This window comes from Suricata suricatta, chromosome 1 (genome assembly GCF_006229205.1).
Source record: "Suricata suricatta isolate VVHF042 chromosome 1, meerkat_22Aug2017_6uvM2_HiC, whole genome shotgun sequence".
In the NCBI taxonomy this organism is placed as follows: Eukaryota; Metazoa; Chordata; class Mammalia; order Carnivora; family Herpestidae; genus Suricata; species Suricata suricatta.
Genome location: NC_043700.1, coordinates 31,855,978 through 31,876,300, shown reverse-complemented (window position 1 = coordinate 31,876,300; position 20,323 = coordinate 31,855,978). Strand labels below are relative to the sequence as shown.

The following is a 20,323-nucleotide window of genomic DNA, read 5'->3' as shown; positions in this document are numbered from 1 at the left end:
TATATATATATATACACATATACACAATGGAGTACTACATGGCAATGAGAAAGAATGAAATCTGGCCATTTGTAGCAAAGTGGCTGGACCTCGAGGGTGTCATGCTAAGTGAAATAAGTCAGGCAGAGAAGGACAGATACCGTATGTTTGCACTCATGGGTCTAACAGGAGAAACCTAACAGAGGACCATGGGGAGAGGAAGGGGGAAAGAGAGCTGGGGAGAGTGAGGGACACAGATCATGAAAGACTATTGAATACTGAAAACGAACCATGGACTGAAAGGGGAGGGGGAGGGAGGGAAGGGGGTGATGGTCATGGTGGGGCACTTGTGGGGGAGAAGCACTGGGTGTATTATGGAAACCAATTTGAAAATAAACTATTAAAAAAAAACACTGAAGAGAAACCCTGAAGCAACCATACAGATTCTGTTTCAACACTTAAGGATTCCAAAGACACAGGACCGCCTCATGAGTGATCCAGGGGTGGAGACCACCACTGGAAGCATCTAGTCTCAGAGACTCTAAAATAGACATGTGTTCAGCACCACAGCCCCTAGCAATGCATGATGACAGGATACAGGGGGAACTCATGCATTTTCTGATGAAACTGGATTTAGTGCTTCACAGTGGGGTGGGGGGGCACTTACCCTTTTGTTTATGAGTTTGTAAGTGTGTAAGTCTGAAAGCATATTAAACATTATTCCCAACAGAAAATTCCAAATTAGATGGCAACCTAATGACACAGAAGACAAGGGTGACTGGGGATTTTACTCACTCAGAAGAGTTGATGAAATAGATTATAAGAGACCCAATGCTTAGGACAAATACAAGGATTGCCTGAAAGAAAAAAAAAAAAACAAGAACCAATGTTCAAATTGTTTTCTTGATATATAGACGAATACACAAACCAGCAAAATTCTGTTTACTCTTGTAACCTTACCTATATAGGCAGCCATCTTTCACACATTCATTTATGTTAGCATGCATGCATGTATTCATTCATTCATTCTTCCACTTAAGAGAAATTGATTGGACCTTTACTAGGTATTCAATAAATGACAGGCACCCACCCATTTTACTTATGTAATATTCATTCTTATATACTTCAGAAGAGAGTTTGTCCCTCCCACTGCTCATAAAGCTTTCTGACCTCAAGAAGTCCTATCATGTATTCATTTCTTCATTCATCAAACATTTATTAAGTGCTTTAAATGTGTTATGCACTTTATTACATGCTGGAAATGAGGGTTATTGGATATAAACTCTGGACTTGAATTGTCTGTGATACTGGAGAAGAAACAGTCCCAACATGTCCATCTAGGACAGTCAGGATTTTGACAGGAGGGAACGTGCTGTAAATGAGGAAAAGAATCTGAGTGCATTTAACATGCCAATGTACCTGGTTTATCAAAACAGCGGAGCTGGTGGGATGTTACCAGACATTTTCCCCTTCCAAACCCTCAAAGCATTTGGATGAAACCTTTGCAGCCTTCATGACTTTTCAGGTCAACATTTTTTTTTAATTTTTTAATGTTTTATTTATTTTTGAGAGAGAGAGAGAGACAGCATGAACAGGGAAGGGTCAGAGAGAGAGGGAGACATAAAATCTGAAGACAGGCTCCAGGTTCTGAGCTAGCAGTCAGCACAGAGCTCGACGCTTGTGGGGCTCAAACCCACAAACCGTGAGATCATGACTTGAGTCAAAGTCGGACGCTTAACTGACTGAGCCACCCAGGCGTCCCTCAGGTCAACTTTAGGTAACCAAACATTCCTCCAATCATTTCTACTTTTCCAGTCTTTCTTTTTAAATGTTTAGTCCAGTATACTAGTAGTAATACTAAGAGTACAACTGAATTTTAGTTACAATTATAGCTTTACTCCCTTCCAGTTCAGGTCTTCCTTGGGCAGGTTACCTGTACTGGAAAAAAGGTCAGACTCCTCTTTCTGAACCCTTTTTGAGTTTTTGTTTCTAGTTGCTCACTGACTAAGCTAACTCCAGCCTCTCCAGAACTGTAGGTCAGTGTCAGAGAATAAACAGAAAAGGGAGGTCAGAGAAGGAAATGCTGGTTTACTGCTGTTAGATCACTATGTTCTCACCCTGGGGATCTGGGAAGGGGAGGTGTTTAATATTTATTTGCATTCCACTTTGGAGATACCAATTCAATTCATATTGAAATTCAGTACATTGGGTTTTTTTGTTTTTGTGTTTATTGTTGTTGTTGTTGTTGTTTAGTACCTATCATGACCCAAATATCATTCTGGAGACTGGGATCTATCAGTGAACAATATGTACAAAGATTCTTGCCTTTATGGATCTTAGAGTCTAGATAATAAATGAAGAAGACTGTAACTTACATGGTATGTTAGAAGTTACGTGCTCAGAAAATAAAGTTAAGCAAAATAAAGGCAATTAGAAATGCAAGGGGAAGGGACAGAAGGGTTGAAGACTGGATAATACTTAATCACTAAGGGTCCCCTTTTTATAGCTCAGTAATATTCCATTGTGTGTGTGTGTGTGTGTGTGTGTGTGTGTGTGTATGTATGTATATATATATATATATATATATATGTATATATATATATATATATATATATATAACAGACCTTCTTTATCCATTCATCAGTCAATGGGCACTTGGTCTGTTTTCATAATTTGACTATAGTAGATAATGCTGCTATAAACATCAGGGTGCATACATCCCTTTGAATTAGTATTTTTGTATTCTTTGGGTAAATACCTAGTAGTGTAATTGCTAAATTGCGGTTCTATTTTTAACTTTCTGAGGAACTTCCATATTGTTTTCCAGAGTGGCTGCACCAGTTTGCACTCCCACCAACAGTGCAGGAGAGTTCCCCTTTCTCCACACCCTCACCAATACCAGTTGTTTCTTGTATTGTTGACTTTGGCCATTCTGACAGGTGTGAGGTGATATATCCTTACAGTTTTGATTTGTATGTTCCTGATGATGAGTGATGTTGAACATCTTTTAATGTGTCTGTTAGTCATCTGTATTTCTTCTTTGGAAAAACATGTATTCATGTCTTCTGCCCATCTTAATTGGATTATTTGTTTTTTGGGTGTTGAGTTTTATAAATTCTTTAAATCAGTCACCATAATCAAGAGGGGTTTATTCCAGGGGCGCTGGGTGGCTCAGTCAGTTAAGTGTCCGACTTTGGCTCAGGTCATGATCTTGCAGTTAGTGAGTTCAAACCCCATGTTGGGCTCTGTACTGAAAGCTCAGAGCCTGGAGCCTGCTTGGGATTCTGTGTTTCTCTATTTCTCTGCCCCTTCGGAGCTCGTGGCCCCCCTCCCCTCTCTCTCTCAAAAATAAACATTAAAAAAAAGTTTTAAAAGAGGGATTAATTCCAGGGTTGCAAGGGTGGTTCAATATTTACAAATTAATCAACACGACATACTACATTAATAAAAGAAAGGATAAGAACTGTATGATAATTTCAATAGATGCAGAAAAAGCATTTGACAAAGTACAACATCCATTCATGATAAAAACCCTCAACAAAGTAGGTTTAGAGTGAATATGCCTCAACATAATAAAGGCCATACATGACAAAACCCACAGTAATATCCTCAATGGGGGAAAACAGAGCTTTTCTTCTATGGTCAGGAATAAGACAAGAATGTCCACTCTCATCATTGTTATTTAACATTGTACTGGAAGTCCTAGCCTCAACAGTTAGACAACAAAAAGAAATAAAAGGCATCCAAAGAGGCAAGAAAGAAGTCAAACTTTCACTGTTTATAGATGATACAATATTCTATCTAGAAAACCCAAAAGATGCCACCAAAAATCTGCCAGAACTGACACATACATGAATTCAGTGAAGTCGCAGAATTCAAATCAACATATAAAAATCTATTGCATTTCTATACACCAATAATGAAGCAGCAGAAAGAGAAGCTAATGAATCAAAAACAATTACAATTTCATCAAAAACAACAAAATACTTAGGAATAAACCTAACCAGAGGTGAAAGACCTGTATTCTGAAAACCATAAAACATTAATGAAAGAAATTAAAGACAACACAAAAGAAATGGAAAAACATTGCATACTCATGGATTAGAAGAATAAATATTGTCAAAATGTCTATTCTACCCAAAAAATCTACAACATTTAATTGAATCCCTATCAAAACATCAACAGCATTTTTCACAAAAATAGAACAATCCTATAATTTGTATGGAACCACAAAAGACCCCCCAAATAAACTTGAAAAAGAAAAACAAAGCTGGAGGCATCATAATTCCAGACTTAAAGTTACATTACAGAGCTGTAGTGGTCAAAACAGTATGGTGCAGGCACAAAAATACAGACACAGATGAATGGAACAGAACAGAAAACCCAGAAATGAACCCACAACTATGTGGTCAATTAACCTCCCACAAAGCAGTAAAAAATATCCAATAGAAAAAGTCTCTTCAACAAATGATGCTGGGAAAACTGGACAACAGCATGTAAAGGAATGAAAGTGGACCCCTTTCTTTCACCATACACAAACTAAATTAAAAATGGATTAAAGACCTAAATGTGAGACTTGAAAAATCCTCAAAATCCTGGCACAGAACACAGGCAGTGACTCTTTGACATCTCCATAGCAACTTCTTACTATGCATGTCTCCTGAAGCAAGGGAAACAAAAGCAAAGATAAGCTATTAAAACTTCATCAAAATAAAAAGCTTCTGCACAGTGAAGGACACAATCAACAAAACTAAAAGGCCACCTGCGGAATGGGCGAGAATATCTGCAGATGACATATCTGATAAAGTGTTAGTATCTAAAACATATAAAGAACTAACTTACTGTAATTTACATGTGATTGGGTAAAAGGCTAAGAGCTTCAAATGGTTTTCTTCCAACTGCTTTGTAAGTGGCAATATTGCAGCTTATTTAACACCTGAGATTTACTGGCCATCTATTTCCTTGGGGTCTCAGCTTTTAATATAAGTTCCATTTTAACATTTACAGTAAGTGTTGATGGAAATATTACTAAGTTTGTGGGTTTAATGGCAGTTAGAAATGCATTCTGAAACTCAGGAAAGATGTTGGGAGTGGATATTGGGAGATTATAAACATATATTTCAATGTACTGATAATGATTAACAGTTTCATTGATATCTTTTTCTTCTCTTTACACATTATTTTTTCTCTCACTAAATCTCTTAAGTGATTCTTCAAGTATAAGTCATATATTGACAGGCTTCCAGAAAGATAATAGTAGGCCAAATGTTTACAATCCTCCAAACTGCAGAAATTAACCCCTACCCCCACCCTCCAGAAAAAGAGAAAATGTTAGTTTCATTGAAACTAAGAACAATACCAACTTCATGCCACAAACCTCAAATATATTATCCAGAAATAACATAACAAATAGGAAAATGTATACCCAACCAAAAGTAGGCACCGGGAGCTAACATTTTGCAAACACTATTCAGTGCATTGAGTAGATACAGGAAGGATTTCCAAGGGGATGTGTACATTTCTCTTGGGTCAGAGAAGCAAAATCTGGAAGCATTGGCTGCTTGTGGGGTGGAGGGGTAGAAAGCCCTCCACTTGAGCCTATAGACTACAGATGAAGCCACAGAGCCAAGGACTGGAAGAGACTCTGCAGCCACACCATCACTGATGGGAAATCTCTTGGCTAGCAGCGGCAACACTGTTTTTTTTTTCCCAGAAGCATCTGGGAAAGCAGAGAGAAATATATGGAAAAATGTGTGACCTGTTCCAGAGAAAGCCTTGTTTGCAGAGTTGCTGGCCACAGCATGATCTCCCATGTTTGTCTGTGTGGGAAAACACACAGTAAATTGAGACAGATTTCCACAGTGGGGCTTCAAACTGCCAATTTCCTTGGTGGATAGCGTTGTGTACCTACAGAACACAAGCAGCAGCCAACGCAGTAAACAATATTCTAAACCTTTGTGGATGAGTATTAAAAGACAATAGAAATGCTAGTTATGTGGGAAGTATAAAAAAATAGGAGGATGAAGCAGAGAAAAGAGCTGAAATGACCTCCTATGAAAACGCTAATATAGAACATGTAATTAAATTCAATCAAATTACAGTCAGCGTTCCTACTGGGGTTCTAAAAATCTATGAAACAGCACTGGAGGATGGGAAAGGTAGAAGGAGAATATGGGAGTTATAGGGAGGTAGTAACTGAAAGAAGCTGCACCATAAGGGCTGTCTGGGGTTAAATGGGTGATGGGCACTAAGGAGGGCATGTTTTGGGATGAACACTGTGCTGCGTATCATATATAGGAAATGAATCACTAGGTTCTGTTCCTGAAGCCAAGACTACACTACATTAAAGGACTTGAATTTAAATAAAAAAATTTTTTTTAAAAATAAAAGGATAAATCAACTCACCAAAACAAACAAACAAAAAGTCACAAAGGTAGCAAATATAAGACAGACCGTTGGTTGCCATGTTTGAAGAGTGTTAAGAGGGAAAGAAAGTAGATCCGGCTATTAAAAAAACAAACAAACATGAGGGACCTTTGTTATGGAAATGTTTTGTAGCTTGCCTATATCAATGTCAGTTGTCACTGCACTATAGTTTTGTGAGATATGACCATTGGAGGAATTGGATAAAGGGTAACTGGGCTCTACCTTATTTCTTTCAACTGCACGTGATTTGCTAATGATCTCAAAATTAAAAAACAAAAAACTTAATTGAAAAAGTTACTGACAAAAAAGGATAAAAGAGGTCAGGATTATCAACATTAGATTTTAAAAGAGGTACCCTTTGGAATTGGATTTCAGACCTTGGAGGAGGGGGTCCTAGCTGGCCTGGCTGGTGGTAGTACCTCTGAGGAGGAGATGGTGTGAGCCTGGTGTTGGCAGTGTTGGAAAAACTGGAAACCAGAACCATGGACTGCTACCAGACTGAAAAGCCATCACCTGGGTGAGGCTGAGAAAACAACAAAAACAAAAATTAAAAAAAGATGCAACCATCCATTCCCAGGCTTTCTGTCTCCTCTCGGACCCTTATTAGCAGAGCCCAACTATAAGCACAAGCAAGCTGGCAAAGGACACATGGAATTGCTGAGGCCTGGCCTCAAGTCACAAAGCAGAGGATAGAGGGTGGATCTGTAGATAAGAAACACAAGCTTTGTATCTAACAGGTACCCTTAAGGGCTAGAAGATGCTGGAACGACATTTACAGAGATTTTAGGGAAAAGGATTGAAAGCCAAAAATTCTACACCCAAGAAAACTTGTTCTCTAGTGAGAACAAGAAAAAACCTTTTTTGTTTTTACATTCAAGGTATGAAATTATACCACCCACACTTTCCCTTGCAAAAAAAAAAAAAAAAAAAGGGAAATACTCAAGGAAAAGAAAACATTTAAGAAAGATAAAGCATGTTATGTTAAAACAAAAAAAGGTACTTAATGAAACAGGTAAAATTAATTTTTAACTCTAAAGCAAAGATAAAACAAAAATTTTACCAGATGTGTAATGCTAAAGACAAGCAAACAAAAAAGCCACAACAGCAATCTAGAACTGAATGTTCAGATTCATTTGACAATTTCTGGAAGGAAGCACAGGTGGTATGGTGGGAAAAAAAACATGCCAAAGATCTCAAGCATATGGAGGATATAGATATAAAACATGCAGAGATATATACAGGAAATATAGAATGGGAGGTTTGTTCTGAACTTGGTTTAACCTAGAATGTCTGTGATATCCTATTAAAAAAGGAGCTGTACAACATATGTAACAAACAGTAATAAATATTAACAAATAAACAAAAATGTCAATGCTTAGTATACCCTGAATGGTTTACACGTATTATCATAGAAGCCTCCCTACAATACTTGAAAGGAGGTTGTTCATATTCCATGAATGAAATCCTATTTAGAAAAGTTAATTTGTCCAGGATTACACAGTAGGAAGTGGAGAGCCAGTGTTTGAGCCCAGGTTTCTCAAAATTCAGTCAGGATATATTTCTGGCCTCTCCAGTAAGATAAGAAACCAAGGCTGTGACAGAGCTTTTATCTGCTTAATATCCATTTTCCCTTTCTTTGCTACCTTATTTACCATTTGCTTTTTTTTAAGCCACTGATATTTAGATATTCTATTATGTAGCAAATACAATCTCTAAGTATTATGAGGACCAATAAAACAAATTACTATAAAGGAAAATAAATTCCTCTGATAAATTAACAAAAGGGGCACTGGGTGGCTCAGTTGGTTAAGCGTCTGACTTCAGCCCAGGTCATGATCAAGCAGTTTGTGAGTTTGGGTCCCGCATCAGTCTCTGTGCTGACAGCTTGGAGCCTGAGGCCTGCTTTGGATTCTGTGTCTCCCTCTCCTTCTGCCCCTCCACCACTCACACTGTCTCTTTCTGTCTCTCTCTCTTTCTCTCAAAATAAACATTAAAAAATAAAAATAAAGTTTAAAAAATTAACAAATAAATGGATTCTTAAATCAGTAAGAGAACAAAAATCCAGCTCTATGTTATTTACAGAGACATACTTAGACAAATTAGAGAAAAAGACTGACAGATAGCTGGGCAAAGACATTCTAATAAAGTATGAATAAAATGAAGGCAAAGTATTCAAAAATATTCAGGACAAAACATTAAATGTAAGAATCATGAATATTTTGTATAGACAAAAGGCACACTCAAGCAAAGACTTAAAAGGTAATTTTATGCACTAATTGATATTATATAAAATATATAATTTAAAATGTGTTAGAAACGGGAGATGAATATATTCGATAAAACTACAAAATATTCAATAAAGCTACAAAATCATAAATAAAAATTTTTGACATGTCCCTCTCAGTCAGCAAATAATTAAGGGATATGGAAAACACATATAACACAATTAATAGTGCTTCTATATCAAACATAATACACATTCTTTCAAAAGTCCATTATGTAGTAATAAAAATTGAACATGCAGTAGGCGACAGTGAATTTCCCCATAAATTTCATAAACCAGAAATTATAAAGGCAGTAGTATTCTTGGACCATAAATTTTACCAAAGTAGAAAAGACTCTATCCCAAGGAAATAAAATCTCACATACAATACAGCATTCCTCTAAGTAGATGATGAATCAAAAAAGAAATCAAAATTAAAATTTCAAACAATTTACGACGAATTAGGCATTCTTAAAAATAATAATAATACTTGCTAAAATCTCTGAGATAAGGCCAAGGACATACTCAGAGGAAAAATTTCTGTAAAACAAATTCCACCCAAAAAGCTGGAGACACTGGGCCGGCCCAGAGCGCATGCGTACCGCGTACCAAGGGACAGGCTGCGCAAGCGCGACGGGGTCCGGGGCTGGGCATGCGCGGTGCTGTCCTGCAGCTACCAGGCTGGGCCAGGCGGGCTACTCGCAGATGCTATGGTTCCGAATACCGACCTCCCCAGTTGAACGACGAATATTATTGCAAACTTTTGGCAGAGGTGAATAAGGAGGAAGTATGAGACTAGCTTAGCAAGATTCAACTCATCAAATGGCCCAGCAGCGAAAATAAACTGTGCTGGAACCAGTAAATTGACGAATATGAGGATACCAAATACTGGCCAGAACCCTAACTACAGAGCAGAGCAAAGAGGGCAGCTTGAGCTGTGCCACGCTGCTTCTGCAGGCGGACAGCTGACCATGGAACCTCACTCCCAGGCCGCCTTCCACCAGATCCTGCAAATCCCCACGCCCGTGGGGGCTGGTACCATCCTCAGGGCTGGCCTTTTCTACCTGGTGCCTGCGCTGACCACTGCGGCCGCTTCCTGGCCTGGCGTGCTGGGAGGAGCAGCCTGGGCCTGAGAAGCTGTCGCGCGGGCTGCTGGGGGCTCTGCACAACCAGGGCAGGTGATTAGAAGGAAGCACAAGGAACCCGGGATGGTGGAGGCAAGCGCACCCTGGCCCAACACACCTGCTGGTAGAGGGAGGGTAGAGACCCCAGGAGGAGCCCAGGGCCCTCTGCCACGTGGAGAAATAACCTGCAGGTTGAGGATGTTCCTTTTAAGGGCAGGTTTAACAAGCCACAGCCGTCTGTTTATTGCTCCTTAAGCCTTCTTTTGGGGCTTAAACTTGCTCTCCCTACCTCATCATCTCGCAAAGGGGAAACGTCCTTTAGCTGATTTCTCCCAATAAACTCAGGGTCCATCCAGTCACCTCTTCCCTGAGCTTCAGGTGGACTTTTGGATGACAGGGAGAGACGCAGGTTTGGTAGCAGAAAAGGTTTAAAAAATTCTCACCCTGAACAGGTGGAGTAGAATGTTAGGTAGCATCATCATTTATTAAAACTGACTAGATGGGGGTGGGACATGAAATTAAACAAAATAAATGGGGAAAACGGTATATTGAAATTAAGGATAAAAAAAGATATTAATTATATATACAAATGTGTTGAAATATGGAAGTCCCCAGCAAGGCTAAATGAAACCAGAGGAGAGGGACATGGCCGATCATGGGAGAGCAATGGTGTGGATTAGGGGTAGGGAAAAAGGAAAAGTGTTCCTTCTAACCATATATCCATAGAGCAATCAGGGAGACCTTCAAAATTCTATTCCTTCTAGTGGCTCCTTTCCCTTGGAAAATGACCTCTGGCTTCAACTTTTCCTTTAAAACTAAGGAGACTATATTATTTATCGTGCAAGTACATAAACTTTTAAGAATGAAAGCGATCCTACAAACAGTTATATCAGGACAACTGGCAAAAACCTGGGTTTAGGATTATCACATATATTTATAATGTATATTATCATATTGATTCAGTAATTACTGTTTAACACCTTTATAATGTATATTATCATGTTGGTTCAGTAATTACTGCTTAGCATAACATCATCATGCTTTATGATGTATATTATCATGTTGATTCACTAATTACTGCTTAACACCTAGAATAGGTTTGTAGTCTCAAGATAGGTGCAAGAAACTAAAAGGACATCTAAATTTTCAGACGCCTGTCTCAATGTATTTTTTAATGTCTTTTACATTGAATTATCATATTGTTAAGACACATATCATGAAAGCAGTGTAACTATCCTACAAATTATGATACTGTATGGAAAATGTATCCAAATGAAGTAGATTTTTTTGCAATTAATTAAACATATTTTTGCTAGAATGAGATAGGGTTCAACCTCAATTTTAAGCATTTTTTTGTTTATAGAGACAAGCACTGAGTATTGTTTATAAAAATAATAGTAGTTATACCTATATATGTATTATATGCTAGGCATACATATATATTATTAACTAGTGACTCTTCTGATTTTTATATGTTAATCCATTCTCATATATTAACGCAGTTATTCATTGAAATCACCTATAGATAGTAATTCTTGTTCCCATTTTATAATTTTTACCTTTTATTTCTCTATGCATCAGATTCCTCATTTATCAAAAAGAGGTAATGATAATACCTCTGTTTTGCAAAATGGATTTTAAAAGAGTGATGGGAGAGGAGAACTGGTGTGAGAAGTCCTAACGTAAATCCATTTTAGGAACTGGCACCCAAAGAAGTTGGGAGAATTGATCTAGAACAAAGCTGGCCCTTTGGAAGTTTGCTGGAAGCCCCCACCCCTCTTCCCCAGGCTGTATTCCAGTTTGAAGACACAAGAGATCAGCACTCTAACCTGATTTCACATCCAATTTTGCCTTCATGGGCTGCTATTCACTTTACTAATCTCTACAATGAACTGCCACAAGAAATAACAACTTCTTTTACTTCAAACTTTAAATTTTAGAGATACATCTTATGGAGGAGTAAAGTTGTCTTAAGTCACACAAACACCCAAAGAAAATATATCTGACAATGTTGCTGAGAATCTTCTTCTGATAGAAGAAGCCCATAGCAGTGGATGGTGATAGGGGTAAGGAAGAAATTAATTTTTCACTTGTGAACCCTGTGATATTTTTTGAATAATGCCCCATGTGTATAAAAAGGCACACAGTGTAGCCATGCAGAAATAAGCAGTGTGAATATTGTGTAGTGCTTCCTGTCAGTCTTCTCTTTATTCATATGATAAAGATCTCTAAACTATAGTCTCATACAAAATAAGACCCTGATGTTTGATGCTTGATTAAATATAAAATATGAAATAATGAAATGCAAAATAAACCATAAAGATACAATTCATCTCAATGTGGTGGAAAAGGTTTTTAAATTTTATTTTTGTAACATAAACAATGGATATAAAGTATGAAGTAGAAACAGTTCTAGTGTTTTTATATTTGTTTTTCCCTAAAATTATCACTGCATTATAAAAATGAGCAAAATCCAGTGAAATCAGTTTTTAGGCAGTTTTCCAGCATTTTTGAAATATTTTTTCTCATTTCTAAATGAACTGTGATGCTTTCTTTGCTCATTTATATACTTTGCTCATCTATAGGCTAAGATTGACAACTATTGATCTAGTTAAGGGCTTATTTACAAATTTACGGAAGGGATTACATATTCACAGCAAGAGTACACATTTTTGGAAAGGAATTAAGACAATTCAAAGAAACATAAAATGCTAGATTGCCTGAAAAAATAGAAGAAAGGGAAGACAGGAAAACAGAATATGCACATAAAATGGTACCAAGAATGATGTAAAAAATAGATACATTTATTAAAGATAAGCCACAATTTTAGTTCTAAACTGTTCTAGCCATCTAAGCAACAAATAAGCAATTAACACAATTAGCCACAACCCCTCTGCCCACTCCCACTCAAAAAGGAACAGATTATTTAGGGAATAGGACTGTATTTAAAACTTAATGCCGGGAGTGTGAGTGGCTCAGTCGAACATCCAACTTCGGTTCAGGTCATGATCTCGCGGTTCGTGGGTTTGAGCACTGCGTCGGGCTCTGTGCTGACAGCTCAGAGCCTGGAGCCTGCTTTGGATTATGTGTCTCCCTCTCTCTCTGCCCCTCACAGCTTACTCGCTCGCTCTCAAAAATGAATAAACATTTAAAAATTTTTTTTAAACTACAGAAGAAAATCTCCCAAAAATGGTTATAAAAACATAAAAACTTTGTGATGACTAAAACAACAAGCCCATTGGTACTATAGTATTGATCAATACTTTGCCATGTTTTAATCTATAGAGGGATTTCTAGAAGGTATCTTGTTTTGAAGATATATATTTTCCCCTTTTGACTATTGGAATTTTTCTCCTCATTTTCCTTCTTTTCCTTTTCCTTTTTTTTCATCTTCTTCTCTTCTTCCTCTTCCTTCCTTTTGTTCTTCCACTGGGTGGTTGGCCATGTATCCTCCCCCTAAGTATTAAGAACTTTAGTCTGTAGGGGTTTTTTTTCTACTTGGTATCTTTCGGGGTTTTAATACAGACACTGTACCTTCATTGAAAAAGAAAATTGAATGGTCTTTTTCTTCCTTTTCTGTGCCCTGGAACTGCTTAATTTGCATTGGAGATATCATCCTTGAAGATTTGGTTGACTAGACCTTGAAATCATCTAGGTCTCCCATAGATGGAGGGGCGGAGGGTGGTGATGGTGGTGGTGATGCAGGTCTCTGACAGCATCTGTGTGTCTTCCAGATATTTGTCATTTATGTTTCTTTCTTTTGTGATTAGTTTTGGTCATTTGTATTGCCCAAGGAATCATCCAGTTTTCAAACTTAATTGCTTACATAACTTTCAATTTCTTTTTTATCAATGCACTCATTCCTCACTTGTTTCTTATGTATTTGTGCTCGCCACCTCCCACCCCCACTTTTTCCTTGGCAAGGCTAACTATTGATTTTTCTTTTTTATTGTTTGTTTCAAATAATCAGCTGTTTTATAACTTATTAATTTCTGGCTCTTTTTATATTTATTCTGCGTAGATTTTCTTTCTCTAACTTGTTGAGATTGATGATTCACTTATTTTAAATATTTTTATTTATCAAGTTTTTATCATTAGGCATTTAACTCAGAATCACTTCCATCTTGTACTCTGGGTGCAAGGGGTATGTGGTGTTTTTATTAGTTTTACATTCTAAATATACTACAAGTGTTATTTTGATTTTTCAGAGTTAAAGGTCTTTTGACAGAGAGAAATGTAACAATTGTTGGTTGTAAGATCTTCATTTTTCTTTTTTTTTCTGGGTTCATTTATTATTTTCTTATTAATTGTGCTGCATTCAGTTAATGTTGGCTGTCTGTACTTTGTAAGTTTCATAATTCTGACTTTTTGTAGCCTGATAATATGCTGAATTTTATAAATAGTTCATGGATACTTAGTAAGCTTAATTTCTGTTTTCAGCATATGGAGTTTCATCATTTCAATCACCTTTCTCTTATCAAGTAAGTTACTTTGGTCTTCTTTATGCTTATTATTGTTAAAAAGAAATAGGTACAAAATGGAGTCACTTTATGTTATGACCCATGGAGACTTAATACCCAACCTAATTGCAGTTTTAGCCATTCCAGAGAGTGGAATTTTAAACCAGTCTGGAATTTCCTGACCAGTGCTAGTGAGGTAATCTGCATGATAAGACCCCCTACTCTAACCCCTAAGGGAAGGTGACCTTGACTGAAACAATTTTTCTTTTCTTTTATCAATAACTTCCTTGTGTCACTTTCCTTCCTCTGAAAACCTTCCATGTTGTACAACTCCTCGGAGCATCTCTCTGCTTGTTACATGGCATGCTACTGAATTCATGAATTGGTTAATAAGGGGCACCTGGGTGGCTCAGTTGGTTGAGCGTCTGACTTCCACTCAGGTCATGATCTCAGGGTTCATGGGTTTGAGCGCCACATCAGGCTCTATGCTGACAGCTCAGAGCCTGGAGCCTATCTTTGGATTTTGTGTCTCCCTCTCTCTCTGACCCTCCCTTGTTCTCTCTTTCTCTTTCAAAAATAAGTAAAATGCATTAAAACATTAAAAAATAAATGAGTTGGTTAGTAAGACCAATTACATCTTCCAGTTTACTTGGTTGAATTTTGTTTTTTAACATTTTTTTCTATTTATTAAGTCATGACATGAAAAAGGTGAACTAAAATCTCCTTCTACCAATATGTTCTTAGTATTTCTTTTTTTATTTCTTGTAATTTTTATTTATTACCTTGAAGTCATATTTTTGCTGTGGTAATATTCATGATGTTCTATCTTGGTCAAGGTTTGTTACATTTATCATAATGAAGGTTGTGTGTTGAATTGTGTCCCTCATCCCCCCAAAGGATATGTTGAAGTCCTAACTCTCAGTATCGCTGAAAGTGACCTTGTTTGCAAAGAGGGTCTTTACAGATGTATTCAAGATAAGATAAGGTTCTGAAGATAGAGTCTCTATCAATGTTACTGGTGCCCTTAGAAAAGGAAAATTTGGACACAGGGATGAATAGAGGAAACACAATGGGAATGCCATGTGAGAACGAAGGCAAAGATCTAGGTGCATGAATGAGCCAGGGAACACGAGTCCTTGGAACACCAGTTGCTAACCAACCAGCAGAGTGAGGAGCGAGGCATGGAATTAGTTTTCTCTTACAGTCCTCAGAAGGAACCAACCCTTGGCCTTAGACTTCTTGCCACCAGAATTTCGAGACAAAAAATTCTGGTGTTTAAGCCCACTCAGGGTGTGGTACTTTGTCATGGTGATCCTAGGAGGCTAATACAGATTACTTGACTTCATTTATTGTTTTTTTCCCTGAATTCAAACTTAAGTGATATTAAAATGTGCTCCCAATTTCTATGGTCACTTGCCTAATATACCTTTGATAATTGCTTTATTTTTAAACTTTTGTGCCTCTTGAAGTTTTAAAACAAAACTAGACCATGTCAACCACATACTCTAAAAATCCTCAATGACTTCCCATTGCATTAGAGTAAACTTATTCCATTTGAATAGCGTAGTTCTTACTATGAAGTACATAGCATCACTTGGTTCTCCTGTCTCCTCTCTGACCTCATTCTCCCTGCCCTCCATGACCTCTAATATCCTTGCAGGAAGCTGAACTTTTCATTTCCATAAATCTGTTCTCTCTGTCAGTAACCTTGTTCCTTCCATCCTTTAATTGCTTTATACTTTGATTCTTCATGTCTCAGTGCAAAACCTTTTCAGAGATTTCTTCTCTGATCACTGTATCTGATGTGATCTAATAACGCCTTTTCCACCAAAACTCTCAAACACATCACTCATAATCCCAATACCATTGATCACCCCATATTAATTTTAACATATTTTTATGTATGTATTTGTTCATCTCTGCCCCCACTAGAATTTAAGTCCCATAAGTACAAAACTCTTGTCTGCATTTTCACCATATCTACAGAGTCAGCCTTGCATGTACTTGGCAAACAATGAGTATCTGTTGAAAGAAGTAAGTAAGAGAATTACAAAGAAAGGAAGAATGGATGGATGGAAAGGAAATCTACAGGCTACTTTGTTCTCTTCTCAGTCTTTCATAGAATACTTGCTTGGTACCTCTGTTGTCCTGATTGGTCTCGAGTATGCCTTTCAATAACCAATGCCTAGAGTGTTTATTCTAATCTAACCTTTACTCCTGGTGTTCCAACTATTTTATCATCCGCCATCACAGATTGAAAAAAGTAATTTTCCCTTTATTTTAAGAAGTAATTTTTATTGGTATTTAATCAATGATCATCCCTTATTCACCTACTCCCCACTTGCAATTCTTTTATGGTGAGTGGTATAGGTTCCCTTTAATATGATATTCCCAGTGTTATCCTCATATGTTACACATAGTTTGAGCATCTTAGAGATCCTAGCTAAGAAAATCCCTGATATAATCTGAAAGAATCCTTCTTTAAAAGGTCATACTGACAGGAATTTCAGAAAAGGGACCAAAACTAGAAGAAAGAAAAAAAATGTTCCAATGACTCAACTTTCCCTGTAGATTTTATCAAAAGCAATTATATTTATGTGCTTTTTAATAAGTTTTAAAAATAATTCTATCTGAATTAAACAACATTAACCAGAAAAGAGCAATGTTTTCACCACTTATAAAAACAAAAAACAAGATAATCTCTAGCTCACATCTACACCACCATACCACCATCTGATGGCAGCACACCCTCACGTTATAGATACTATTTTTTAATATTTCAGATCAACTCATTCACTTATCGGGCATCTTCTATTCCAGACAATGGAATATATACATTTCTATGGCATAGTCTGTTCTCTCAAGGAGCTCACACTACACTGGGAGAGATAGGCATATGCACAGATAACTTTAATAGCAGTGTGCAATGAATATTATAGAAGCTTAGAGACAGACTGTTAGCCTATTATGGAGATAAGGTAAGATTTCTCTTATGAGATTATGCCTGAATTAAATTTTAACATGTATAAGTTAGCTAGATTAAGACAGATAGTAAAACAATAAATACCATCATAGTGAGGCAAAAAAGACTAGTTTGTATAATGAAGAAAAGAAGCTATTAGAATCAAACAAGGGGAAAACAGTTGCACATTTCAGGCCAGATGATCCACCAAACATCATATTTTTGGTAAACATCTACCGTATGCCAGACATTCATCTGAGTTTGAGGACAACAAACGGAACACAACCTTTGTGCTAAGAAAGCTTTTCTTCCAGCACATCCACTGACGATCAAGAGAAAAATACAACGCCAAGTAATTATATTCAAATTAAAGAATAATGGAAAGGAGGTAGACAAAGGGAGATGCAGTGGGGGGGCTGATATTTTAGATGAAGCCACCAGGGAGCACCAGATGCTTACCTGGATGACGCAGTTATACATACGGACAATAATTATGTACATGGCTAAAGTACATCAGCAAGCTAACCATAAAAATGTACTTACCAACACTTGCCCCACGAAGGTCTGTGCTGAAAGCAACATTTCTATACGATTCCGAAATAATCCTTGTAAGTGGAGACTTTTCCTATGTTTTTTACCAACAGTTTGGGTCAAGAGTAGTCCCTACAAGCAAGAGGAAACAATTTGAGAGTGAGCTGAATCTCAGAGAAGGTAATCTGTTTTAGGTGTGTCAGAGCCTCCTGCTGTGGAATCTGCTGGAAATCACCCCACCTTGTTCCAACCCAGGGAACTCTGAAGTTGCTCGTTCAGCATTTCATGAAATGAATTTTACTGGGTTTGCGTTTGATTCACCTTTTGCACCGCTTTTTAATTACAAATTCTGCAGTCCTCACAGTGCCTTCCTCACACACTCTCAGTCCTAGACCCTTCAAGCTGACGTTTTGTAGTGGTCAGGATTGAGAGTAGCATCCTTCTTCATGCTGTGGGGATGTGTTTTACCCTTTTCTTTCATGATACATGGACAAAGAAAAAAGATTACAAATTGATTTTTAGTGATTACTTAAGTACCTAATTTTTGTTTTGAGAAGAAAGGAAAGCTTCAGCAATCTTATATTGCTTTTAGTTCCTTATCTGGTATCACATCCTGCTGATATAATCCACCCTCATGTTTGTAAAATGCCTTATTATATTTAAAATGTACAGTAATCCTATGAGGTAGACAAATAGTGTGACCAAATCCACTATCTATTGATAAGGAAACTGAGGTATCGATAAATTCAATGACTTGCCCATAAGCAGGAGATGAAGAGAGGCCAGAGTCTGAACCAGCCCCCATATCAGTTGATAAGCTACCACCAAGATACAAGTGAGCTAGGATTGATCACACCCTACTGGCCCTCTGACTTTTAGATAAACTCATTGTATAGGGAGCCAGAGTTTCAAAATGGCTTAATTTTTCTACTCGTGATTTCTGAGCGGTAGGAAGAGAAGTCTCATTATATAACTATTTGATAGAATCCATGTCTTGATCAAATGATTTGCCTTCTAATACCTATGACTCATCATGTGTATTCCTGAGATGTCTGAGAATTGATTTTTTTTAAAAAATATTCAATATAATATTAATATGGAACACTTTTTTGAATTTCATTATGAAATAGAGCCTTCTGTGGGAAAACAAATTGACCCTAAGATATAATAAGATCATATTTATAAATGTAGTAAACCTTTTAAAAATTCACATTTAAGGAGAAAACTCTGATTCCAAATAACTTTTAAGACAACTTTGACAGTTGTGACATTTTTTGCATTAGGCCATTTCCCCCAAAGCCTTAGAGAGAAACTCTCAATCAAATATAACAAGTTGCTGAGAAGTCACTCAACCTGTATCAGATTCTCTCCTCAGGACTCAAAACCAGAAAAGTATAGTATTTTGGCTGCTTTGTACCCTACTTCTTTACGTTTAGTTGTATTTACTTCCTATTAGAAATTAAAAGACACCTCTGGACTGAAGGGTAGACATGGGTTACATCCAAAAGAAGTGAAAAATACAGCGAATGTTTAGGACAAATGGGTTCTCACATTTTTATAACTGCACAAAAATAAATATAATAGGGGAAGAAGATATACTTCCTGGAGCAGAAGCCTAAGGAGGCTTACAAGTCCATTTGTGCATTGGGAAGAAGAAAACAGGTAGAAGGCAGATTCACCACACTCATTACTCATTTGTGCACTCTCCCAGTCTCATGAAGAAGTACACTTGATAATTCTTTCCACAATTTTTGTGCCACTGCTTAAAATCTTTACAAATAATTAATATTAGGAGGAACTTGTTTAACAACAAAATCTCTGAACTGCAGTACTGGTAGATCTTAAATGAAGGAAGAAACTTGAATTCCATCTTATGATACTGTCATTGACCTTAGAAAGTTACCAAGTTATTACAAATTCTGTTATTTCATGTCAGCATTTATGATAGAGAGAAATGTTTTTCTTTAACATTTATTTTTGAGAGAGAGAAGGAGACACAGAATCTGAAGCAGGCTCCAGTCTCTAAGCTGTGAGCTCAATGCAGGGCTCAAAACCCACTAACTGTGAGATGATGACCTGAGCTGAAGTTTGATGCTTAGATGACTGAGCCACCCAGGTACTACTGCCATTAAGAGAAATGTTCTAGGCAACTTTTCAATATCAATTACAATGCACAAGTGAAATGTGTTCTATTATGGAAATTACCATATCAGAAAAACAAAGTTTGGGGAACAAAATTGGAAACAAATCACACAGGGCATAATAAAGCCCATTGCCTTTGACCACTGGCAATAGAACAGCCATTTTCTAGCATTTGAGAGTTTTATTTCAAGCTCTTAAGCAAAGTCTTATCTGGGTAAGATACCATCATTCTCTCATGATCATTTGCCAGCTGTTGCTCAACAGCAACTCCCACCCCCCACGCTCCCTTTGCAAAGCGTGTTCGGTTGTGAAAAGTGCGCTTGTGACTGGATGGCATGTGCATGGATGCGTGGGTTTCTGCACAAATGTACGTGCAGCTCAGTGGTTTGGGTTAACATGGTTTATGAAAGGCAACGTACATGTGTAAGTGCATATG

At 37.2% G+C, this 20,323-nt stretch overlaps 1 protein-coding gene across 1 annotated transcript in view; it reads right to left on the bottom strand.

Moving 5' to 3' along the window:
• The window catches only part of KCNU1 (potassium calcium-activated channel subfamily U member 1), a 145,995-nt gene that overhangs the window by 125,112 nt on the left and 560 nt on the right, over positions 1 to 20,323 (bottom strand). Inside the window, exons 2-3 of the mRNA XM_029937589.1 lie at positions 17,758 to 17,877; positions 775 to 836 (exon numbers count right to left, since the gene is read on the bottom strand). Of these exons, the coding sequence (XP_029793449.1) occupies positions 775 to 836; positions 17,758 to 17,877 (182 nt within the window). The remainder of the gene's footprint in view (positions 1 to 774; positions 837 to 17,757; positions 17,878 to 20,323) is intronic.